The 27,171-nt window shown below is 36.4% G+C and overlaps 1 protein-coding gene across 5 annotated transcripts in view; it reads left to right on the top strand.

The window, feature by feature from the left end:
• MCF2 (MCF.2 cell line derived transforming sequence) overlaps window positions 1–27,171 on the top strand; it is a 129,700-nt gene that overhangs the window by 79,914 nt on the left and 22,615 nt on the right. For all 5 annotated transcript variants that reach the window (XM_037989224.2, XM_007992844.3, XM_073013389.1 and 2 more), the window contains 11 exons: window positions 2,541–2,660; window positions 3,475–3,591; window positions 5,148–5,297; window positions 8,231–8,364; window positions 8,682–8,796; window positions 14,552–14,671; window positions 16,484–16,675; window positions 17,709–17,900; window positions 19,121–19,292; window positions 20,883–20,930; window positions 23,813–23,850. In XM_037989224.2, coding sequence (XP_037845152.1) covers window positions 2,541–2,660; window positions 3,475–3,591; window positions 5,148–5,297; window positions 8,231–8,364; window positions 8,682–8,796; window positions 14,552–14,671; window positions 16,484–16,675; window positions 17,709–17,900; window positions 19,121–19,292; window positions 20,883–20,930; window positions 23,813–23,850 — 1,398 coding nt within the window. The remainder of the gene's footprint in view (window positions 1–2,540; window positions 2,661–3,474; window positions 3,592–5,147; window positions 5,298–8,230; window positions 8,365–8,681; window positions 8,797–14,551; window positions 14,672–16,483; window positions 16,676–17,708; window positions 17,901–19,120; window positions 19,293–20,882; window positions 20,931–23,812; window positions 23,851–27,171) is intronic.

The following is a 27,171-nucleotide window of genomic DNA, read 5'->3' on the forward strand; positions in this document are numbered from 1 at the left end:
CGTAGGTGCATGCCACCATGACTGGATAATTTTTAAACTTTTTGTGGAGATGGGGCCTCACTATGTTGTCCAGGCTGTTCTGAAACTCCTGGCCTCAAGTGATCCTCCATCCTCGGTCTCCTAAATTGTTGGGATTGCAGGCATGAATCACCATGTCTGGCCCTAATCATACTTCTAATCACCACTAATCATTGTGTGTTGGAAGGCAGGGCCATGTAGGAAAATAAGAGTTCTCATTTGGAACCAATGTGTAGAATAATAGAAGGGGGAGTAGTTTCTCGGATGAAGGGAGAGAGTAACAGTCATGGCCTCCTGGGGGAATTATAAGTTGGACAACCATCCCAATGTATGTATATTGATAGTCATTATTTAATTTATTGATTTAATTTTATGCTTTTTTAATTTACTTATTTGTGCATATCATACTCGTTTCTCTTTCATTTACTCTAGTTCTCATTGCCACTTAACATTTTATGTTTTATCACCATCTCAAATTGAATTAGGAAAATCCCCAGTTTTGAGCATCATTTCCCAAAGAGTCTATGTTTTATACCCTGGTGAAAGTTACTTTTTTCTTTTATTTTAAAATAGACTTTATTTTTTCACAGCAGTTTTAAGTTCACAACAAAATGGAACAGGAAGTACAGAGAGTTCCCATAAACTCCTTGCCCCACAGTATCTTATTCTTAGTTTATAGTTTTGTTTAATTAGTAGTATTGCAATATGCCTGAAATATAATTGCAGTTGGAACATTTTTCATATATTTTGCTCTATTATGCTCTAATCTGCCGTCTTGAGGCTGAGGACTCCTGATTCTGCACTCCTAGCCTAGACTTCTTTCCCTTCTTACTTGTACAAACAGCTGTCCAAAGGACATCATCTGGATGTCCTCCTGACCCTTCCAACCTAACATGTATATGAATGGAGATCAGAATCTTGCTCCCCTTCTTAAAACCTCTTTCTCTTGTGTTTCCCATCTCAGTGAAGGTTGTACCATTCAACCAGTTACTCAAGCCCCAAATCTGGAGTTTGATCCTCGTAGTACCTCCTTTCTCAGCAAGTACATCAAGTGGTTATGTCTTGCTGATTGCACCTCCTAAATTCTACCCTTATTCCTGGTATCATTACTTTAGTTCAGAAACTCATCATTCCTGGCTTGGATTACTGTACCAGCCTCCTAGCTCATCTGTCTGCTTCTACTCTTGTTCAAATCCAGTTCTTCCCAAAGCCAAAGTGATCCTTCTAAAATGCAAATTTGACCATGTTGTTCTGATGCTCAAAACCTCTTAGAGACTCCCCTTACTTCCAGGAAAAAAAAACCCATCATCCTTTCTGATGCAGTTCTGGCCCATTTTCCCAACACCATCTCCCATTGTCCCCCAGCATCATTTCATCTAGCTCTCTTGACTAGGGCCTTTTCAGGAGATGGAGTAGTTTAGTGATTAAGAGCACAGACTTAGGGGCAAATCAAGGCTTTGCCAGCTGGGGCAAGGTACACTTAAACTCTCTGAGTCTCACTTTCTTTATTTGTAAAAGTGAGTAACCTAACTCCTTCATAGAATTATTATGAAAAGAATGTATGATAATATTGGCAAAATGCTTTGCACAGAGTAAACATTTAGTACACGGTAATTTATTATTAAAATTGGGCTATGTCACTCCATTCTCCACTTATTTTGCAATGTGTCTTCCTTCTTTGTCTTTTGAATTCTTTAGTGTAGCAATTATTTCTGACTGCATACTATGTGCCAGCAAGTTCTAGAAGCTGGGGAAACATTGGTGAACTAGAACGACATTCTGATCTAGTTAATTCCTCGTTATGCTTCGGGATCTTTTTGACCTTCCTATGTCTTGGAGAGTTGGTACTATCATTTCCCCTTGTATATTATTCTAATTCCTTTGATTACTTATCAACTTATCGTGTTAAAGAGTTGCTGATTATTAATGGACTCTGCAGTTGAACTGTTGGGTAGAGATTGTATTTTCTTAATTTGTGAACATTCAGTGCCTAACAGAGCTTGATAATCATTCATTTAAATACATGAAGTAGACACATAGAAGATGTTCAGTGAATATTGATTAGATTAAAATAAAAATATAATCCCATAATAAAGTTTTCTTTCATTGTTTAGTGTAAATACACAGACAAAAATCCTTTGGCTTTTAGGGTTATCCTAGGAAACTGCCACCTAATTCTATTTGTTCTTATAGGAAATAAGTGCAATTTGATTTCAAATAACTAACTCTAAAATAAAAGTTTAGAGTCTATTTCTTCATAACGTGGGGTCTGCTTCTATAGTGTGAGAAAATTCCTTACCAGAAGTGTTGCCAGGATCTGACCTGAAGCCTTACATTATTTTTCTTTCTATTTGCATGTTTTTAGATTTTATCAATATCATTTTGTAAAGTGTTGGCCTTTTACTGGCTTTTATGAATTTAAAGTTTGTTTCTTTCAATTACATATTTTCTGATATGTGCTCAGTTGAGTGTGTGTCGACAATTTTTTTTTTTTCAATTTCTTTTGTTTTTTCTTTCTACAGGCTTCCTTCCCTGGGAACTTGCACTTGGTTTTGGTTTTACGTCCTACCAGCTTTCTTCAACGAACGTTCACAGACATTGGATTTCGGTTTAGTCAGGAGGATTTTATGCTTAAATTACCAGTAAGAATATATTATTTAAATGTTTTGTTCCTCTAATTCTCATGAAGACTTGCACCATGATGTTTATATTTTACATGTGCCCATGTAGCATTTAAAAGAAAAAAATTAAAGTTTCTCTTTTAAAAGTATACATTTGAAATGCCCAAAAATCTTTCACTTCTACCATTTAAAAAAGAAATCGATTCATCAATTTATAACAAAGCAATTACTTTTGCAAAAAATATATGTCATATATGTTATACATGTGTGTATATATATATGTGCATGTGTGTATATGTATGTGTATATCAGCAGGAAATTTTATTTTTTAGTAAAATTGAGTGTATGTTTTATGTATTTGAACTCCCATGAACTTACATCCTGAGCTAGTCCAGAGTATCATGACTTTTTAAAAATATTTTTGTATGTTTTTAAGGTTAGGAATAGGGTGCTCATAAATTTTGATACTTTTGGAAAGGTCAACCCTTCCTGATAAATTATAAGTTACTACATAAAGTCCTTTACTTTGTTGTGAGCATAGCATTCTTTTAGAAGCTGGACCATTAACAGTGCAAACTTTTAGATGGAGGAAAATTAGGCATTTTGGTTTCTGTGGAGATTGATTTTTCTTTACAGAAAATGTTTTGTAAATAAAAACTGTTATTATCTGAAGAAGATAGTGCATACATGTATGGGGGCATGTACAGGAGAGAACTGTTAAAACCATTTATCAGAGGTAACTTCCTGCTAAATGTATGCTAAAGTTCATTTTACAGTTTAATGGAGGGATGGCATGAAGGGCAGTTAACAGTATCTTTCTTGCTTATTTATATAGGTTGTTATGCTGAGCTCAGTTAGTGATTTGCTGACATACATTGATGACAAGCAATTAACCCCTGAGTTAGGCGGCACCTTGCAGTACTGCCACAGTGAATGGATCATCTTCAGAAATGTATGTTGTCTTTGCCCTTACTGTAGAGCCTATAGTTCTTCATGTTAGCCTTTAAATCTAGTTCTAGAATTCTTTCCTATTTGAAAAAAAACAAAAAACAAACAAACAAACAAAAAAACAGATTTCTGGGGTCCTCACTTTTCACATACATATAAATTCAACATCTTGATTTTCTTCCATAGGAAATATCTAGAAATGATGAGCAGTCACTGAGGATGGCAATGGAAGGAGAATCCTAGGGAATAAGGAGATCATACTCTGCCCATTCCCTCCTGTGGCTATGTAGTAACTTGAAGAAACGAAGGATTTGGATTCAAATCCTGACCCTGCTGATTTTTAGTTATATGACCTTGGACAATATACATAACCTCTCTGAGTCTTAGTTTTCCTAACTGTAAAATGGGACTAATAATACCTTACCTCATAGGGATCTTAAAAAGACTAAATGAGATAGCAAAAGTAAAATGTTTTACACAGCGCCTAGCATATGGCAAATTATCAATAAATACAAGTAGTATTATTAATCTCATTATCCTAGTGATGCTTCTGAGGCATTTTAGATTTGTAGCAAAGAGTGTACTTCTGTTTTAGAAATTTACAAATAGGCAAGGGCCATGCACCTCCCAAGTATGTCTGTGATATATAAGTATCTTGACTTCTAATCCCAGAGATAGTGGAACCCTGCTGAAGAAATTAATGATGTCCCACTAAATTAGGATTCCATTTTCCTCATACTTGTTTTTCACTCAACGTTTCATTCATTAATTCATTTAACAATGCATTCATTCAACAATTCATTTATTCACATGAAGATGTATTGCCAAAATTAGCAGTGCCTAGCCTTTAATAACCTGTAATGCTATAAACAAACAAGCAAATATTTTGAGATGCATGGATAACAGATGGTCCTGTAGTCTCTACATTTTGCCCTTCTTTCTCAGAGTAACTGATTTTAGAAACAAAATAAACAACAAAACCTTACTTACCATTTTATGGCAACAAAGGCTTTGGGACCACCATTCCAAATATTCTATAGTGCTTGAAATGAGTTGTTGTGACTAGTTTTTTCCCCCATTTCCTTCAATTGTCACCTTGTTTGGAATGCTAATGCTTATTCACAAATGATAATGAACAAATATAAAGTGACTTTACTGTTCTCATCTCTCTTCAGAAGTAAAGTGATTATAAGGCAATTTTGCCAATTGGAGAGTTTATAGAATAAGGAAAACACTGTAATTTTCAAGAAAATAAAACAAATTACTCAATACATGGCATCTTTAAGAAATAGTTTTCATCAGTGTCTAAGAAATAAGTCAAGAAATTTGGATAAAATATATTCAGGAAGACTCTTAATCTTCCTTCAGTTTCTTAGAGTCTTAGATGAAGAGTTACAGTTGATTGCCAAGAGCAATGCCATATTTCTCTAGCAGAGGAGAGTTCATGGTATATGTATTTGCTGTTACACCCCCAATAAAAACAAATACAATGACCGATCTAGTTTTTTTATATGCTCACAGAGTTACCATATAATTAAAATAATCACCGGCTCTTTGCAGGCTATAGAAAATTTTGCCCTCACAGTGAAAGAAATGGCTCAGATGTTACAGTCCTTTGGAACTGAACTGGCTGAGACAGAACTACCAGATGATATTCCCTCAATAGAAGAAATCTTGGCAATTCGTGCAGAAAGGTATCATCTATTGAAGGTATGTCTGATAGAGTTGACAAACAAAAGATTTCCATGGTCTTTCTTTTTCTAGAGAGGTGTTTATTATCTCCATTTTACACTGGCTGTTGCATAAAGGGAGATAAAAGACATTTATATAATATATTTAAAAACGATAAAAAAATACTTTATAAAAGACTGTCCTGGATATGTTAGACCTAAGTGTCCCCTCCGCAAATGGTGTATTAATTTGAGATGTTATTTAAAAATATCTTATAAATGCTGCAGAAAAAGAAATACAGTCTTTTGTTTTGTTTTACTATGTGCAGTCATGCACTGCATAAGGTTGTTTTGATCAGTGATGAACTGCATATATGACAGTAGTCCCATAGGATTATACCATATTTTTACTGTACCTTTTCTATGTTTAGATACACAAATGTATACCATTGTGTTACAACTGCCTACAGTATGCCTACAACTGTCTACAGTCTACAGTACAGTAACATGCTGTACAGGTTTGTAGCTTAGGAGCAATAGGCTATGCCCTGTAGCCTAGGTGTCTACTAGGCTATCCATCTAGGTCTGTGTAAATGCACTCTGTGATGTTCACAAAATGATGAAATCACCTAACAATGCATTTCTCGGAACATATCTCCAACATTAAGTGATGTATGACTCTATTTTTTATTTTTGATGAGGAGTCAGGAAGCCGAGTTTCTTGTCCCATCTCTGCTGTGAGCTAGCATTGTGACCAAGGCTAACATTGCTCAATTGATTCTAAGTTCTCTTCTCTGCAGAATACTAGGTCTTGATGTTTCCTACAGTAGACCAGGGGTTGCAAATTGGTTGTGCTCTCCTACCCAGGTCTTTGTGGAGTGCTGCTTTGTGAAGGATTTTGAAGTGCAATTCAGATAATCAGCAAGTATTTTTTGGATCTACTTTCTTCAGAAAGTTTAAGAATAATCTGAACAAGCACTGGGCATTCATATAACTCGTCTCTTTCATCTGATAATAGACATGCTGTGTGCATTAGAAGATTAAAGCTGTATATAGAGATATGTGTTTAAATTAAAAAGATAAACTGAATTTTTTCCAACTTTTATTTTAGGTCCAGAGGGTACATGTGCAGGTTTGTTACATGGATAAATTGTGGGATGCTGAGGTTTGGTGTATGAATGATCCTGTCGCCCGGGTAGTGAGCATAGTACCAGATAGGTAGTTTTTCAACACTCTCCATCCTCCCACCCTCCTTCCTCTAGTAGTCCCCACTGTCTATTGTTCCCATCTTTATGTCCATGTGTACCTAATGTTTAGCTCCCATTTGTGAGAACATGCAGTATTTGGTTTCCTGTTCCTGCATTAATTTGCTTAGGATAGTGACCTACAGCTGCATCCATGTTGCTGCAAAGGACATGATCTCATTCTTTTTTATGACTGTATAGTATTCCATGGTGTATATGTACCATATTTTCTTTATACAGTCCACCATTGATGGGCACCTAGGTTGATTCCATGTTTCTGCTATTGTGAATAGTGCTGCAATGACATATGAGTGCGTGTGTCTTTTGGTAGAACAATTTATTTTCCTTTGGGTATAAACCCAGTAATGGGAGTGCTGGGTGGAATGGTATTCTGTTTTAAGCTCTTTGAGAAATCTCCAGACTGCTTTCCACAGTGATTGAACTAATTTACATCTCCAACAAGTATGTGTCAGTGTTCCCTTTTCTCTGTAGCCTCGCTGTATCTGTTATTTTTTGTCTTTTTAGTAATAGCCATTTTGACTGATGTGAGATGGTATCTCATTATGGTTTGATTTGCAAGAAACTGACCTTTTGAATCGCAGTCTAAAAACAAAACTCTGTCCAAGGAAAGAAGCTCTGTTCTTCACGAACTGCATGTTGTTGGGCAATTTGCTTACCTTTTCTGAGTTGCAGTTTCTGTATCTTTACAATGAGGTTGATGATGGTGATGATGCATCATACCTTGTAGGATTGTTGTGAAGATGAAATGAGGCAAAGAAAGTAATGTATGTATAACAATGTTCGGTACATAGTTGGTACTTCATAAATATTGGCTTTTAATGTTGATGTTATTACCCATATTGGTGATGGTGTCATGGAATCTGTTCTCAGAATAAATGTACACCAAAACTTTTGCTTACCATTTCAAGGGACTCTTGCACCACCTGAAAGAAATCTTAAATCACTCTTGGATGTCTGAGAAAGGTCTATATTGTTACACCACCCACTGAAGTTAAGCCCTTCTGAATAGAGGCATATACTTATTGATGAATTAATTAAACCTAAATGTGAAGTAAAATAAGACTTAAGGCAGGGAGTGATTGGTAACAATTAAAGATTAGTAGCAAAGACATTTAACTGTGTCTGAGTAGGCATTAAATATCATTTGCAATTGTATGCTTTCTACTGTGGTGGTTTTTATTGTTCTACTACTGCTTTATTTGAGCTCATTAAAAGTGTTAGCAGAACAGTGGCAGGTGCAGTGGTACATATCTGTTGTCCCAGCTACACGGGAACCTGAGGCAGGAGAATTGCTTGAGTCCAGGAGTTTGGGTCCAGCCTGGGCAACATAGCAAGACCCCATCTCTAAAAAAGTAAATAAAAATAAATAAAATATTAGCAGAATAGGATGGACTGGATTGGAACTTTCTACCACTTAGAGAAGGAGGCTACAAATAGAGCATATGGTACTTCTGCCCATGATGATCTTATAAAAACATTAATTGCAACATCCATCTCTAAGGCAAGGGGTTCTTGGATCTTCATAGCTTTTAGATTTTGTGGCACTGAGATTTTGAAATTTTGTGAATTTTCAGAGAACTATGAAAGCAAAGGCCATTCTAGAATTAACTGTTTCTAGTCTTCATGCCATAGTTGTATGCTTCCTTCCCATCACATCATTCAGGTTAGATTACTAATTAGCTGATACTCCTTTTGTGTCTTTGGACAGAATGATATTACAGCTGTAACCAAAGAAGGAAAAATTCTGCTAACAAATCTGGAAGTGCCTGACACTGAAGGAGCTGTCAGTTCAAGACTAGAATGTCATCAGCAAATAAGTGGTGACTGGCAAACTATTAATAAGTGAGTACTCTCTTTTTGGTTTAGAGTTACTTATTTTGTATTTTTGAAAGGCAATTATACATTTTTGCTGCAATATGTTAAGTGTGTTAAAACATTCCTGGACCTCTGGAAATCTGAGAACTTATTTCTAGGTTGTCCTACAGAGATGATGTTGCTTGTAGAAGAGATTCTGTGGACATTGGTTGTCTCTACAGGTAGAACCAAGTGTCATGGGCTATGACTTTGCCTATAATTCTTAATGTCCAGACTGTGCCTATCTACGTATTTACAAAACAGATAGTTGCATTTAGGAATTTATTTGAGTTTTCTTTGTTAAGGTTGCTGACTCAAGTACGTGATATGGAAACAGCTTTTGATGGATTTTGGGAAAAACATCAATTAAAAATGGAGCAGTATCTGCAACTATGGAAGTTTGAGCAGGATTTCCAACAGGTCAGTTAAAACATTTCTTTGTACACCTTTTTTCATTACACCAGAGGTTTTTACTCCTTATTCGTGAGAAATCCTGTCTTGCAAGATGCCCATTTATACCTACAAAGAAAAAAAAAAGGAGGCAAACGTAAATGAACCTTGGCTTAGACTGAAGAAAATCTCTACTAAAATTCTGAGACTTCTACTTTTTCAGCTTACTCATTTCCTTTGAGAAAGTATCAAACTGTGAATATATATGACAGGGACAAAGTTACTCTCTACTTTTAGGTTTGTTTTTCAAATTTATCTTAGATCTAAAGGGTGTTCAAGGTTATGAGGTGGCTTTCCAAAGGAATAATACCAGCTTCCTTCTTGGTTTTTAAATCCCATGTACCTATGCTGACCATATTTAACATGACCTAACAAGCTTTTATTTCTGATCCAGGAGTTTATTCCTATGAAAAGCCTGAGAGATGAAATTAAATAAGTTTAATAAATAATTAAAAATATATTCCAATTGGATCCTCCTGGAAAATCCATCATATATGGTCAAGATGCATAGATTTGGGCCAGGCGCAGTGGCTCAAGCCTGTAATCCCAGCACTTTGGGAGGCCGAGACGGGCAGATCACAAGACAAGGTCAGGAGATCGAGACCATCCTGGCTAACACGGTGAAACCCCGTCTCTACTAAAAAATACAAAAAACTAGCCGGGCGAGGTGGCAGGCGCCTGTAGTCCCAGCTACTCGGGAGGCTGAGCCAGGAGAATGGCGTAAACCCGGAAGGCGGGGCTTGCAGTGAGCTGAGATCCGGCCACTGCACTCCAGCCTGGGCCGCAGAGCGAGACTCCGTCTCAAAAAAAAAAAAAAAAAAAAAAAAAAGATGCATAGATTTAGTTTCTTTTCCTTTTTCGGTCATGTTCAATCTTCTCACAGTCTGTCTCATAGTATATACTTCACCAGAGGATCCAAGGAAAACAACCTTCTCTCTTGCATGTGCCCAACTTGTTTTCTGCCCATGAATGGCTTACTTGCTTTGTATTTCACTTGCTCATCAGAGTTAGGTTTGGGAGGAGCACTGCACTCTGGACACAGGGCTCAGTTACCACTGGCGTTTTCCCTCCTTTGCTTCAAACATCTATTGAAATGTTCTCCGTGAAACCTTGCCTAAAGAAAGAATAGGTCAAGCTGCTCTTGGTCCTTCTAGGTATTTGTGTTTCTTCCTCCTCTCCAACTGAATACACAGAAAATAGCACTTTTCCTGAGCATACCCATTATGCTTATACTTACATATTAATTTGCATCCATACCAAATTCTTGTCCTGTGGTTATGTTCTGTCTCCCCAAGTCATTAATTCCTGTCTTTAATCAATATTGTTGTTTGTCTTAGATTATAATCTCACTGACATGGTGTATCTCATAGTGACATGTCGACAGGTTCTGTATGTCTAGAAACATGACTTAAAAAAAAAACACATAGGAACATAAACTTACAGAAAAATTGCAAATATAAGAAAAATAGAAATACCCATATACCTTATTCCCAGATTAACTTAATGATAGTATTTTACTCCATTTGCTTTATTATTTGTATTCCCTCCCTCATATATATACAGATAATACTTTTTTCTGATCTGACAAATAATATATTTTCTGACCCATTTGAGTGTAAGTTGCACACATGATGGCCCTTTCCCCCTAAATACTTCCATTTTCTCTGGTAATAGGGATATTCTCTTATTTGACCGTAGTACAGTTATCAGATTTAGTACGTTTAACAATGCAATACTTTTATATTATCTACCATTGGTATTTCAGTTTTGTCAGTTGACTCAGTCAACTCTTTTATAGCATTTATTTTTCCTTCAGAATCGGATCCTATATAGGGTCCAGTCTTGCATTGTCTTGTGTCTTTAGTGTCCTTGAACCTAGAATCTTGAATCTTTCCACAGCCTTTCTTTGTCTTCTATGACTGTGACATTTTGAAAAATATAGTCCTTTTTTTTGAGACAATTCTGTCTCCCAGGCTGGAGTACAATGACACAATCATAGCTACTGCAGCCTCAAACTCCTAGGCTTAAGCCATCCTCCCCGCTCAGTCTTCCAAGTAGCTGAGACTACAGGTACGCACCACCATGCCTGGCTAACTTTTTAAGTTTTGTGGGGATGGGGTCTCATTGTGTTGCCCAGGCTGGTCTGCAACTCCTAGGCTCAAACAATCCTCCCGCCTCAGCCTCCCAAAGTGCTGAGATTCCAGGCATGAGCTATAAGGACTCATGCCTAGCCATAGTCCCTTTTTAAATACATTTTCCTTCATTTGGAGTTTGTTGGACATCTTCTCACGATTCTATTTAGTATATATGACCAACCAGAATACCACATTAGTGAAGTGTCCTTTTTTTTTTTTTTTTTTGAGACGGAGTCTCGCTCTGTCGCGCAGGCTGGAGTGCAGTGGCCGGATCTCGGCTCACTGCAAGCTCCGCCTCCCAGGTTCCCGCCATTCTCCTGCCTCAGCCTCCCGAGTAGCTGGGACTACAGGCGCCCGCCACCTCGCCCGGCTAGTTTTTTTGTATTTTTAGTAGAGACAGGGTTTCACCGTGTTAACCAGGATAGTCTCGATCTCCTGACCTCGTGATCTGCCCGTCTTGGCCTCCCAAAGTGCTGGGATAACAGGCTTGAGCCACCGCGCCCGGCCGAAGTGTCCTTCTTAAGGAATCATATCTGCAAGTGAATGATGCCTACCTCCCTCTTATTGTTGATGTGGATTCTGATTACCTATTCAGGGTGTTGTTGAATTTCTCCACTGTAAAGCTACTTTTACTCCCCTTCTAACTAGTAGGAAAAGTGTGGGGAGAAAATTTAAGGTTATGCAAATATCCTGCTTGTCATCAAAATTTCCCCATAAATTTAGCATCAATTGATGATGCTTGCCTGGACAAATCTTTGCTATGATGGTTGCAAAATAATGATTATTTTTAACCCCCATGTCCAGTCCACATTTATCAGTCCACACTAGGCATTCTACTAAAGCAAGAGCCTTCCCTTCTCTCCATTTATTTATTTGATTCAAAGATTTTTACTTATTCATTTTTAAAACTTTCAACTTTTATTTTAGATTCAAGGCATACACGTGTACGTTTGTTACATGGGTATACTGTGTAATGCTGAGATTTGAGATGTGAATGATGTCATTACTCAGGTAGTGAGCATAATATCCAATAGTTAGTTTTTAAGCCCTTGCCTTCCTCCTTTTCCCCCTTTTAGTAGTCTCCAGCATTTATTGTTCCTATCTTTATGTCTATGTGTAACCAATGCTTAACTTCCACTTATAAGTGATAACATGCTGTGTTTGGTTTTCAGTTTCTGTGTTAGTTTGCTTAGGATAATGGCCTCCAACTGTATCATGTTGCTGCAAAAGACATGATTTTTTTTTTTTATGGCTGCGTAGTATTCTATGATGTATTTGTACCACATTTTCTTTATCCAGTCCGTCATTGATGGGCACCTGGGTTGATTCTAAGCCTTTGCTATTGTGAATAGTGCTGCAATGAACATACAATTGTATTGTCTTTTTGATAGAATGATTTATTTTCCATTGGGTATATACTCAGTAATGGGATTGCTGTGTCAAATGGTAGTTCTGCCTTAAGTTCTTAAATATTCAGGATGCCTTCCACAGTGGCTGACCTAATTTACTTTCCCACCAACAGTGTATCAGTGTTCCCTCTCTCCACAGCCTCACCAGTGTCTGTTCCTTTTTGTCTCTTTAATAATAGCCATTCTGACTGATGCGAGATGGTATCTCATTTGATTTGCATTTCTCTGATGGTTAGTGATATTGAGCATTTTCTCATGTTTGTTGGCAATTTGTATGTCTCCTTTTGAGAGGTATCTGTTCATGTCCTCTGCTCACTTTTTAATGGAGTTATTAGTTTTTTGCTTGTTGAATTGTTTAAGTTCCTTACAGATTCTGGATATTAGATTTTTGTCAGATGCATAGTTCGGGAATATTTGCTCCCCTTCTGTAGGCTGTCTGTTTACTCTGTTGATAGCTTCTTTTGTTATGCAGAAGCTCTTTAGTTTAGTTAGGTTCCACGTATCAATTTTTGTATTTGTTGAAATTGCTTTTGAGATTTTAGTCATAAATTCTTTCCCAAGGCCAATGTCCAGAATGGTGTTTCCTAACCTTTCTCCCAAGATTCTTGTAGATTGAGGTCTTATATTTAGATCTTTAATCCATCCTTAGTTAATTGTTATATATGGTGAAAGGTAGGGGTCCAGTTTCACTCTTCTTTGTATGATTAACCAGCTATCTCAGCACCATTTGTTGAACAGGGAGTCCTTTCCCCTTGATTATTTTGGTTGATTTTGTAAAAGATCAGATGGTCGTAGGTGCGTGGCTTTATTTCTGGGTTCTCTATTCTGTTCCATTGGTCTAAGTGTCTGTTTTTGTACCAGGACTATGTTGTTTTGGTATAGTTTGATGTCGGGTAATACGTTATTTCTGGCTTTGTTCTTTTTGCTTAGGATTGCTCTGGCTATTTGAGCTCTTTTGTGGTTCCATATGAATTTTAGAATAGTTTTTCTAATTCTGTGAAAAAAGATGTTGGTGGTTTGATAGGAATAGCATTGAATCGGCAGATTGTTTTGGACAGTATGGCCATTTGAATGATAGTGATTCTTCAAATCTATGAGCTTAGAATGTTTTTTCCATTTGTTTGTGTCATCTATGATTTCTTTCAGCAGTGTTTTATAGGTCTCCTTATAGAGATTTTTCTCTTCCTTGGGCTACATGTATTACTAGGTATTTTATTCTTTTTGTAGGTCATTGTAAATGAAATTGCATTCTTGATTCAGCTTTCAGCTTGAATATTGTTGGTGTATAGAAATGCTACTGATTTTTGTACATTGATTTTGTATTGTAAAACTTCCCTGAAGTTGTTTATCAATTCTAGGAGCCTTTTGGTAGTCTTTAGTGTTTTCTAGGTATAGAATCATATCATCAGCAAAGAAAGATAATTTGGCTTCTTTTCTGATTCCTAGTTTTTTGATGGTTTATAATTTATTAGTGTTCTTGACTATTTTGGTGTTTCAGAGTGCTGCTGTGTCCTTGTGACGTGCTCCCACATTTAAATAAATCACTTTCTTACTTTCTGGCATAAAAATATATTCCAAGTTCATCTTGTACCTATTCTGCCTCAACCCTGGAATCAGTTATTTCCTTGAGGAGCCCTGGTTTCTTTTTCTGGGAAATGGTATTAAAGACCAAGATCTGGGTGGGAGATGTGCTTATTGCTTCTGGAGGGCTTTTGCTTTTAGGGTAATTCACCAGAGAGCTGGGGAATGATGAAAAAAAAACTTAGATGAAAATTCTCAGGTAAGATTTTGTTTTAGATATTGGCTATATATATGTGTGTGTATATATATATGTGTGTGTGTGTATATATACACACACACTCACACACACACACTCACACACACACACAAATGTATATATACCTATACATACCTCACATGTATACATTTATGCAAATACATGTCCTCATACACAAACCTACACATGTACATGGTGATCTTTTGTACATTATGAGTACACGTTGATATCTATGAGGCTAAATTTTAGCAGATTATAGCTATTTCTGTGAATAAAATAACAAAATTTTTTTTCATATGTGCAATTTCTCCATGTCAATATTTTCATTTCAAAGCATTTTGTATAAAACTTGATCATAAAGATAATTTTTATGTTTTTAAAACCTCTTTGTTTCCTATTTTTAGCTTGTGACTGAAGTTGAATTTCTATTAAACCAACAAGCAGAACTGGCTGATGTAACAGGGACTATAGCTCAAGTAAAACAAAAAATAAAAAAATTGGAAAACTTAGATGAAAATTCTCAGGTAAGATTGTGTTTTAGGTGTTTGCTATATTATACAGTAAAATAGTTATTTTTTGGTGGGAGTAGGTAGTATAGACTCTTATTATTAATTTCTTTATTTTTATTTTTCCATAGGTTACTGGAGTATAGGTGGTATTTGGTTACATGAGTAAGTTCTTTAGTGGTGATTTGTGACATTTTGGTGCACTCATCACCCGAGCAGTATACACTGCACCCTATTTGTAGTCTTTTATCCCTCACCCTCCTCCCATCATAACAACATTCTGTATATTAGGCACAGTTATATTGGTCTATATTCTGCTTTGTTCAATGCAGGCCAGAGATGACACTACAGATATATCGTGTAGTTGTAAAAGGAGGTCACTGAGACAATGGCGTGAACTGTTTCAAGCCCACCAATAGGAATAAGGGCACAAATTATTTTGGAGAAGCTAGAAAAATGTATATCAAGAATGATATATGGTGCTTGGAAATGACGGAAACATACAGGAACATGATTCCTTAAATGCCCACTTTAGGATATATGCAGTTTAACCAAATGGAGACTCACATAGACATTTCTACTTATTCTTACTATCTGTGACCTTGAGTAAATTCATTTCTAATCTTCAGTATCTTCACCTATAAACTGGGGATAAAATGATCTACTTTACAGAGCAATTGTGAATATTCATTTAAATGTATATAAAGCACCTGGCACAACACTGGGTTGTATAGTAAGTACTCAAAGGAGGCAGTTTTCATTATTCCTGCTAGTCTTAAAGTTTGGACTAATGGATTTGATACTTAAAAAACTCTAGCTTTTATGTGAGAACAAGGCCATGCTTTTTATGTGAGAGCAAGGCCATGCTTTTTAAGATGAATTCCCAGCATACAAATAGATTTATGGGTGAACCATGAGTGTGTGAAAACAAATACTGAAGAAGCAACAGTTATGATAACTAGTTCTGGAATTATGCTTGTAGATCTCTGTGATCATGGGACAATTTACATATCCCTATGGTATAGCAGAAAGAGGAGGCAAACTGGTTTGGAAACTAAGGGGGACTTCATTTTTCTCCATGTAATAATTTTTCATTTCTAATTGTGGTAAAAACACATAACATGAAATTTACCATCTTTATCATTTTTAAGTATTCAGTTCAGTAGTGATACGTAAATTCGCATTGCTGTGCAACAGCTCCAGAACTTTTTCATCTTATAATATTGAAACTGTATACCCATTAGACAACAGCTCTCCATTTTAAACCTGGTTTTCTCACTAGGTAGAGATGCCAGTCACTTCCTCATCCTGGGTTTCAGTTTTATTTATTTTATTTTGACAAACATTTCTTGAACTCCTACTATGTTCGAGTCTCTCCACTGGGGGGAGTGAGTAGTTGACAGAGTGGAGGCAAGGTCACTAAAGGTCATTTTTTTGACATAGAAACCCTGTGACTTCAGGTATGTGAAGTAGTCCAGGTACATGACAACGCTGATGAGATTTCTAAGGCTGAGATGATATGAAATACATTTGACTGGTGTGTATACCTCATTTAATATAGGCGGTTCTATTCTAAATCCACACATATTAGGAGAAAAAAATCTCATCCACGTTCTGGGTATGATGTGAAATTTTCAGTTTCTATAACCAGAAATGCATGAGCTTCTAATGACATCACTGCTACAGCTAATTATTATAACTGTAAGGTTTTTTGTTTGTTTGTTTGTTTTTTGCAGCCTGAAGGAGTAGACATCAAATTGTATTTGTGGCAATGTATCCTTCTTGCTCAGAGATCATGTATTCATTATTTTGTTTCTTTGTTACAATCAGGAGCTATTGTCAAAGGCCCAGTTTGTGATATTACATGGACACAAGCTTGCAGCAAATCACCATTATGCACTTGATTTAATCTGCCAGAGGTGCAATGAGCTACGTTACCTTTCTGATATTTTGGTTAATGAGATAAAAGCGAAACGGATACAACTCAGCAGGACCTTCAAAATGCATAAACTCCTACAGCAGGTAGTGTAATGGGAAATGATCCATTTCTGAAAAGGAACACACTTTTTTTTTTTCAGGTCCTGTTAGCCTGAAACACCTTGCCCTTCTGCCGCACGGAATACCTTTTATCTTCTCAGAGGTTATATGGTCAGGGACTGGTATAGCTTTGGAATTAAATTTGTAAGAAATCTGAAGGACTGAGTTTGATCATGATTTTTTCATCCATCTACCAATGAACTATTCATGGAAGATCCAATATAGTTCAAATTTTGCCCTTTGTTCTAAATATTGAGATTGTGGAGTAATGGCTTCCTTTGTATTTTGGGTACATCTCTGAAGTCTCCACTGGTGATGGTTTATACTTGGAACATTTTTAAAAGCCTGAGGGGCATTTTGCTACAGCCTGAAGCTCCTTTCACATTTCATAGTACAGAAATAAAATATTAAACAGTGACTGGAAAATATTCCTCCATGGCTTGTGGGTTTGACCCTTTTCACAATTAGGCAATGAATTGACAGGTCACCATATGGATCTGGTGTTGGCAGTGGAATATAAAATAGGGTTCCACTTCCAGACATTATATCTGAACATAAACATTTTAATCTTTACATCTCATTCTTTGGGAAGGAAACTTTATTCTTGTCCTTAGCTGTCATTAAGCATTTGTATTACACTTTATATTTTCCTAAGAATTTCATATTTCAGTTATTGATTTTGGGAAAATAACATACAACTAAAGCGTTAGTATTGAGAAAATGGTTAGACTTCTGCTGCAGAATAAATTAGTTGTTGTGAAATAAATGCAGTGTTTCCCAACCTTGGCTGTGTATCAGCAATATCTATGGAGCTCTGTAAAAGTATAGATGCCCAACTTATGGCCCAGGCTACTGAATCAGAATTTCTGGGGGCAGAACCCAGATATCTTTATTTTTTTAACAGCTCTAAAAGCAATTCTGACTCACAGAAGCCAGAGGCTGAGAACCACTCACTTAATGGACAAATATGTTTTACCTTTATTAATTCACGTTTTTTTCTTCTTGATTTTCTTACCAGGCTCGTCAATGCTGTGATGAAGGGGAATGTCTTCTAGCTAATCAGGAAATAGATAAGTTTCAGTCTAAAGAAGATGCTCAGAAAGCCCTCCAAGACATTGAAAATTTTCTTGAAATGGCTCTACCCTTTATAAATTATGAACCTGAAACACTGCAGTATGAATTTGATGTAATATTATCTCCTGAGCTTAAGGTAGAGGCTTTTAAACTTTTCAAATAAACATTTAAAGAAAGTTATAATTGCAGTACTGTGGGTAGAAGGAGTTTTACTACCTCACAGCTAACTTTATGTCAAATTGCACTTACATTGTCTTCTTAGGGGTGATAGTGGTGCCACTGTCAAGCATGAAATAATTCAATGGCATATGTTTGCTACTTAATGAGGAATAATAATTTCCTTTTTGAGCTCCAAATCCATTATTTTAAAACTCTTTTTATGTGCTAGGTGTTCTCACACATATTTCGTTGTGCATCACTGGAGAAAGCCCCAAAGCTCTTCTATAATAGAATGTTGGGTCCATGTCAAGAATGTCAAGAGTACTTTACCCCAAACATCCTTCCTTTGTGCTGCAGTGACCATCAGCAGATGCTCTGTGGATGATGTGGCCTTGCTACTCAGTTTGAGAATGAAAGCATAAAGATAGGATTTGGGTCTTCTTGGAGAAGGAGGAGCAGGCAGAAGTTGTTGTTAACAGGGTGGAGAGCTATAGGTTAGTTCAGTACTGCCCTCTTGGAAATCACATGAAGGATTATCCACATTGTAGATAAGAGCATTTGTGATGCTATTTGCTGCTAAAATGTGTAGTTGACTCTAAGGTTGGAGCAGTATCTAGACCCATGCTTAGCGGAATATCCTAAGGGATGCCCCAAGAAATCGGAAATGTAGTCATGGCAATAGCCAAGTGATTCTCTGGAAGCAACCAAGCTTAACTCTAGCTTCCTCAAAGCATCTAGAAGAGGTACAAATGTGCATTATCCATTGGTGGCTCTGAGGAGCCTGTTGCAACATAGAGGACTATAACAAGAGTGTCCTATAGGGTAAAATGTAACAAAATATTATACCAAATGTTGGTGGCTTTCTCATGCTAAACAGGAAAGAGCAATATGCCTTCTTTCCCAGCCATTATCTGATTCAGCCAATGAACCAATGAAGGGCAAATCACTCTATGCAGTGACCAATTTCATGACTGCTTCTTGGTAATTTTTTCCTCCAGGTTGTTTTGGTTGAGATTTTGGTTTTATATCCATGTGAACATAAAACATTAATCTGTTTTTGCTATTTTTCTAAATTTCTTGTTGTTATCTTTTAAACTCTAAATTATTTTTTGACCATCTTGAGTCTGAGAAATGTAATGGGGTTTGTATCGACCTCATTTCAGAAAATATTTCCTGTAATTCTTATGCAACCTGCAGGTTCAAATGAAGACTATACAACTCAAGCTTGAAAACATTCGAAGCATATTTGAGAACCAGCAGGCTGGTTTCAGGAACCTGGTACATAAGCATGTGAGGCCAATCCAATTTGTGGTACCCACACCTGAAAATTTGATCACATCTAGAACACCATTTTTTTCATCTAAACAAGGTAAAATGTCTTACTTTCTCTGTCTCTTTTTCTCTTGCTATTGTTTATATTGTTACTCTTGATGTAAATACTGAGTTTATTCTTCAATGCGGATAGATGAAAATTTCACTTTAGCATCTTTGGTCCTATTTATATTGTGCAAGGCAAGAGTCAGATTGAGGTTATTGTATGTAGTAAAACATAGTAGTAATATAGTACAGTATAAGGAATTGTGAACATCTCAGTACTGAGTACTCCTGCCTTGCAAATCTGTATGAAAATTTTACCAGTATCAAACTTGCATTTTTTTTCAGCAGGTGAAGGAAAGTATATGAAGCTAGTACACACATGTGTGTGTGTGCACGCACACACACACACATATTTACTGCTACTCTAGATAAGCAATGATTTGGTTCTTTTTTATTTGTATAAATTTGAGGGTACAAGTACATACAGTTTTGTTACATGGATATGTTGCATAGTGGTGAAATATGACTTGGTTCTTATAAGCTCCCAGTAAGTGAATGGCTTAGATAATAAGATGGATTGCCTTTTCTAAATAAATGCTGTTAAATAGAATAATTTTGTTGGTAATTTACTGTTACAGAGTTCATTTTCTAGTTTTAATTCCTAGCTTTATCCATGTAAGATCTATTTTCTTTCTAAGTTCTATGGGAATAATAATTATCCTTATAATGTGTTGAACTACTCTGGATATGGATGGCTCAGGTATTCCCTTGAGCTTCCTTCGGGGCTTCTTAGAAGAGAGTAATTTGGTCTTTAGGGCCCTAAGTAAGTGGAATGGGCGAAGATGGGAGTAAATTCAGTCTATCTGATCTAAATAGAATCAGAAGCTTCATTAGTGTAGGAGAACTGCTTTGGAATTCAGAGAAGGCTTGAGCCAAGGATAATGAGCATAAAAATAATAGCTTATATCTAGCATGGGTCAGATTTTCAAAAGGTGATGAAAGCAGGTAACTAGGCTAAGATTATGAAAGTTCCATGTTTAATACTTATGAAATATATAAATATATTTACAAATAAAACTATAAGCAATATCTTAACTACAATATCAAAGATACAGGGAATATTAAAACTACTGGAAAAAGAGTAAAGATAACAAAATAAAAAACAATAAGGGGATAAAACCCAATAGCTATGAGAATAAAAATGAAATAGGTTGATATTCTTGAGGAGAAGACAGACCTCGGTTAGATTTATGGCTCCATGTACTGGCTGTGTGTCCTTGAACAGTTCACTTAGCCTCTTTAGCCTCAGTTTCCTTACCTGGACAACAAGGACGATAATACCTACTGACTCCAACAGGTTATTGTAAAGATAGGGTAAAAAAAATTGAGGACTATAAAAAAATACTTGATAAACTGGACTAGTCCTTTCCTCTGGTTAAAGCTGCTTGCTTAATTGTCCTCTAAAATCTCAACTTCTCGTAGAGGTTCTTAAAGTGGTACACCTTGGGTTGAGGAACGGAGTTTTGAGGAGACTGTTACAGATCCATGCAAGTTATTAGTCACTCATTAGCACATTTTGTTTTGTATTGTTTCTTTTTTCTCTGATATTCTTATTTAATGGCGTTACAATTTCCTTCTGCAGTGGGAGTTGGATACTCTTTCTTTCAAGCATGTAAACTTTTTTCAAAAGGTACCCATCTTTATTATATTACTTTTGCCAATACACTTTGCTGAGTTTGTGTACTTGTGAAAAACCAGTTTGGCATCTAAAAACAGCAGCAGTTCATTCTTCCATTCTACCTGCAAGTAACTTTTTCCTGTTTTTCTTAATAACCATCCATTATTCTCTTCGTATTGTGCTTACCTTGGAAAATGACTATATGAAATGTAGATTACACTTCTAAACTCAATGTCTTTCATAAAGTGACCCCCAAAAAAGAATAAAGAAAAACAATTGGCGATGCTAAAATGGATCAGGCCTTCGTTTGTTTAAGATACTTCATGATCCAACTTTTTGTTAGGAATAGCTTGGATTTGCTTCAGTTCGAGACTGCCTAATGTATTTATGAGGTTGAATGCAGCTTAATAAATAAGTGACATGGATGGATAAATGATTTTATCTATTATGCATCATGCTTTGTAAACTAAATCAAAACATTATTTATGCTACAAACCTTAGTTCATTTTACCTAATTGCTCTGTGAGTAATAGGGATTGTAACAATCCATTCCAAACAATTTCTTAAGACTTTTAATCGCTAAGCCAAATATATAAAATTTGGTCAACTCAAAACATAGGTATTAATTTCTCATAAAAATGAGTCAAACTGTTTTTTTGTTCTTTGCTTTTTATTTTTTTTCTTTTTGCATCAAATATAATTCTGCACCTAGCACAAGGCCTGGCACTTAGCAAGATGTAACAAATATTTGTAGAATTAACATTGAATATAGAGTGTAGTTATTGAGAATGGGAGACATTGACAGCAAGGAATAAAATGTAAAATGTGGCTTGAGCTCCTAAATCTGTATCTTTAGCCTAGATCTTTCTTTTAAGCTTTGGACCTCTGTTTATAATTTGCCTTTTTGAATTTCCCATAGGCAACTCAGACTCAGCATACCTCAGATTAACTCATCTCTCCTACAATCTTTCTACTCTTCATCTTGGTGAATGGCATTGTGATTTCCCCAATTGCCCAAGCCTGGGACCTTGGTTCCTCCTCACTTATACCTTACCTCTAATGGTCAAAAATTCTATATCCTGTGGATTTGTGCCTACTAAGTATCTCTCTCTAATCAATTCACTTTTTTTTTTCATCCTCACTGCTATCCTTACTGCCACTTTCCTAATCCAAGCTAACATCACGCTGGCCTTGGCAACTGTGACAGTCTTTCTGTCTCTTCCACTTACCCTGCCCACTTTTTCTTCCCTTTCCTAGGTGTCTTACTTTGTGGACATTACACACACTGTTCTTTCTCTGGAACACTATTTCCTTTCCTCTTCCTTTCTCACATGTTAGCTTCTACTCCTCCGTCAGATTTCCTATTTCTAAGCCACTTCCTTCAGGTAAGCTTTTCCTCCCCACATCTTCTCCTTCCCTGCACCCCTGTTTGCTTAGGTGTTCATGCTGTGTGATAACAAGTACTCCCAAATTTCTTCTTGGCGTTAGTGGAATTGTCTGTTTTCTGTCTCTCTTGCTAAACTAAGCTCTGTAAGGGCAGAAACTGTGTGCAATTCGTCTTTGTATCCCCAAACACAGCCAAACACAGAGCTTAGCATATGGTGTAGGTGCTCAATCATTTTATATATATTCACATTGTTAAAAAATGAATACATCTACCTTGCTTTGAAGAATAAGATGCGTTTCTCCTAAGTTGTGCATATATTTATTTTGTATCTCTTAATGTAGTTGCAAAGAATTAATTGGCAAAACTAATAATTGCCTCTTAAGTTACCTTTAGAAATAAGTGTGAATCTCTGTAGAACAGGTTTCTTTAAAGTGGAACGTATTAGTATTCATTGAGAAATTAATTTTGTATAATTCCCACTAAGTTTAATACATATTTCTATAAATGATTATATAAACTTGAAGTTTAGATAGAAAATATCTTTTAGTAAGTGAAAGTGAAGCATGACATCTAGAGAACATAGCAGGCCTTCGTTTTCCTGAGTGTGCCTGTCACTGGCTCCTGCTGAAGAGGGAAGGACAAAAGGTTTGTTCCTTTCGTGGAGAGAGGAGTCTCATGCAGCCTGTGTGAGTAACAGCCTTTTCAGCAGCCCTGAGAATTAGGATCTAAACAATCTAGTCTTTGATTGGACCATGCCTTTGGCTTTGTAGGAACGTCTGGATTCCTTGCTTAATAATACAGTGGCTCACCCTTTTTAAACTAAACATTAAAAAAATAAAGATGAAAGCTTTGAATTTGGATGACATGTTTAACATTTTATCATGCTTTGGACATGTTTATATGGTGGTTAGAAACATTCTGAGAGTAGATTATGTGAATTTGAATACCACCTCTGCTTCTTGGACAAGATATTAACCTTAGTTCCTTATCTAGAAGATAGGGATAGAAGTTGTTATCTCCCTCTTAGGATGATTTTGAGTATTTAAAAAGAAGATACATGCATAGCTCTTAGAACAGTGCTCAATATGTAGAAAGTGCCAAATAAGTGTAGGTGCTCTAATTAGTAGATTAAACTTAGATTTTTTCAAAATTCTTTTTGATTGAGTTAATCAATAAGCTGCAATTTCATTAAATGTCTTTGTGTCAGAATGAATATTAAATCTGCAAATAACTGTGAGCACTAACACCTACTTCAATGCTTGGCAAGTAAGTGAATGTTTGATGAATGAGAGAATGGGTGAATACATAGCAAAACCATGCTCAATAAGAAGATGAAGTCATGTGAGTAAGTCCAACCAAACATTATCTTCTATAGTGTGATTTTAAAATATTAATATAAACATATTGGAATATCAACTCAAATTATTTAATAAATATATACGTATTTTTATTAAAAGTGCTGACTTTAATTCTGGTTTGAAATTCTTCTTTCACATTTCTCTACCAGGGAAGAAGACTTGGAGACAAAATCAGAGCAACTTAAAAGTAAATACCATTAATTAATTCAAAATTGACTTTATTGCTTTAGTTGCATAATTGGTATGGGCCTTAAACCATATTTTTATTTTATTTTATTTTATTTTATTTTATTTTTTTTAAAATTAATTTATTATTATTATACTTTAAGTTGTAGGGTACATGTGCACAACGTGCAGGTTTGTTACCTATGTATACTTGTGCCATGTTGGTGTGCTGCACCCATCAACTCGTCATTTACATCAGGTATAACTCCCAATGCAATCCCTCCCCCCTCCCCCCTCCCCATGATAGGCCCCGGTGTGTGATGTTCCCCTTCCCGAGTCCAAGTGATCTCATTGTTCAGTTCCCACCTATGAGTGAGAACATGCGGTGTTTGGTTTTCTGTTCTTGTGATAGTTTGCTAAGAATGATGGTTTCCAGCTGCATCCATGTCCCTACAAAGGACACAAACTCATCCTTTTTTATGGCTGCATAGTATTCCATGGTGTATATGTGCCACATTTTCTTAATCCAATCTGTCACTGATGGACATTTGGATTGATTCCAAGTCTTTGCTATTGTGAATAGTGCCATCAGAGTGAACAGGCAACCTACAGAATGGGAGAAAATTTTTGCAATCTACTCATCTGACAAAGGGCTAATATCCAGAACCTACAAAGAACTCAAACAAATTTACAAGAAAAAAACAAACAACCCCATCAAAAAGTGGGCAAAGGATATGAACAGACATTTCTCAAAAGAAGACATTCATACAGCCAACAGACACATGAAAAAATGCTCATCATCACTGGCCATCAGAGAAATGCAAATCAAAACCACAATGAGATACCATCTCACACCAGTTAGAATGGCGATCATTCAAAAGTCAGGAAACAACAGGTGCTGGAGAGGATGTGGAGAAATAGGAACACTTTTACACTGTTGGTGGGATTGTAAACTAGTTCAACCATTATGGAAAACAGTATGGCGATTCCTCAAGGATCTAGAACTAAATGTACCATATGACCCAGCCATCCCATTACTGGGTATATACCCAAAGGATTATAAATTATGCTGCTATAAAGACACATGCACACGTATGTTTATTGCAGCACTTAAACCATATTTTTTATTCATTAGACAAATATTGTGTCTTTGAAAGACTATTTAAAAGAAAAAAAGCTGCTGCTGCATTGTGTTTCACTGCATTACTGGCATATCCCCAGACATGCCAATGTCTCAGTATGAGCTGTTTCTCAAGTCCTGGCTCAAGGTTAGAATCATTTCTATAGAACATCTTGTATATGTTTCAGCTTCTTTTTACCACCACCCACCATCACCTCAATAATCGTAAATAAGTGTTGCACCTTTTTGCAGAAGAAACTTTCTTTCGTGAGCAATTCCAATCCTACAAGTATGAAACACACAGGACAGATTCTAATGGACCATGCAGAGGCTGTTAGCTCAGAAAAGATATCCATTCTTTTTTGTTGTTGTTTTCAAATTTTTTTAGAGATGGGGTCTCACTATGTTGCCAAGGCTGGAGTGCAGTGGCTACTCACAGGGGTAACCATAGCTCACTGCTGCCTCTAATTCCTGGGCTCATGCCACCCTTCCACTTCAGACTCCTGAGTAGCTGGGACTACAGGTGTGCGTCACTGCGCCCAATATACTTATTTACTGTTAGATACAAGATTCTTTTCTTCTCAGCTATCCATGATAGTCTGATATTTGTAAAGAAGTAGACTCATCATAGCTACAACATCCCACGTTTTCTTTTCTCTCTCTCTCTCTTTTTCTTTCTTTCTTTCTTTCTTTCTTTTTTTTTTTTTTTTTTTTTGAGACATAGTCTCAATCTATTGCCTAGGCTGGACTACAGTGGTGCAATCATAGCTCACTGCAGCCTCAAACTCCTGGGCTCAAGCAATCCTACCACCCCAAGCTCATGAGTATCTTAGACTACAGGCATGGGCCATTATGCCTGGCTAATATTTTTAACACTTTTTTTGATAGACAGGGTCTTGCTATGTTGCCAAGGCTGATCTTAAACTCCTGGCCTCAGGTGATCCTCCCGCCTTGGTCTCCCAAAGTGTTGGGATTACAGGCATGAGCCACTGCTCCCGGTCCCCAAGACCTCACATATTCTTCGTGTGTTTTTTGTGGTAAATAAAGATGAGAACATATTTTTAAGGGGCAGTATAGCGTAGTGGTACAAATTGTAAACCTAGACTGCCTGCCTTATAATCCCAGTTCCATCACTTACTGGCTTTATAAACTTGGGTAAGTTCTCTGGAACTCAATTTCCATATATAAAATGGGCATAAGAATAGAACACTCTCATCATGGAGTTAAAGATAAAATAATCTAATATTTGTGAAGCACTTTGAACATGCGTGGCATATGATAATGCTCTAAGTTTTAATATAATTAATAGCAGCCTAGTGAATGGTCTATACTGATATACCAGGCCTGGTTATTATTTTGTACAGCCACAACTTCTGGTTTCAAGAAAGAAACAGTGTGAATGCCAAAGTCTGTAGTATCACATGTTATAAAATCTCTCTGAGCCTCAGTTTTCCCATATTTAAAATGAGGAAAAGAATGCCATCACTTGCTAAATGCTGTTTGCATTAAATATAATATATGTTAAGCACCTAGGACTGTGCATGCCTAATATATAGAAAGTCGCAAGACATGTTTGTTTCTTTCATTTGTAATAAGTAGGTCACATTTTGGGGAAATATTTAGCTGATAGATACTGTACTTAATTTGGGGTTCTAGTTGTCACAAAGCAATGTTACATTTACTTGGAGGTCAGGCTTTTGGCAAGCTCAGCTGTCCAATACAGCTGAGATTGGATACCAGGAATACACTTCAATCATCACAAATCTTTTGCAGTTGACTCAGTAGGCCAGTCCAAGTCCTTTAGAGTCTGTAAAATAAGGCAATCACTTAGAATTAGGGAGGCAACTTATAGCAACTAACATGTGGTAGGGAGTAGAGACAGAGATGTACAGATTACAGTTATTTCAAGAAAGAATAGAGTTCTGCAGGTATCCCTGCAGCACATCATTAGCTTTTATCATGTTCAAGCTTATGATGATGCCATCGAATCATTAGGAAAAGGATCTTCTAGCTTGCCCCAGATCTTAGAAAAAAAATAAAGAAAAAGTATCAGTTATGTTGTGTGTCTTTGATTAAAGAATTCAAGGATGCATGTAATATTTTCTAGAAAGGTTTCCATCAGAAATCACTATGGTTAAAAAGGTGGTTGGTTCTTCAATGAATACACTTTAGTTATCTAGAAAATTAACTTTTTATGAATCAACCTTATTTTCCAAGAATGCC

The sequence above is a fragment of the Chlorocebus sabaeus genome, chromosome X, assembly GCF_047675955.1.
Source record: "Chlorocebus sabaeus isolate Y175 chromosome X, mChlSab1.0.hap1, whole genome shotgun sequence".
In the NCBI taxonomy this organism is placed as follows: Eukaryota; Metazoa; Chordata; class Mammalia; order Primates; family Cercopithecidae; genus Chlorocebus; species Chlorocebus sabaeus.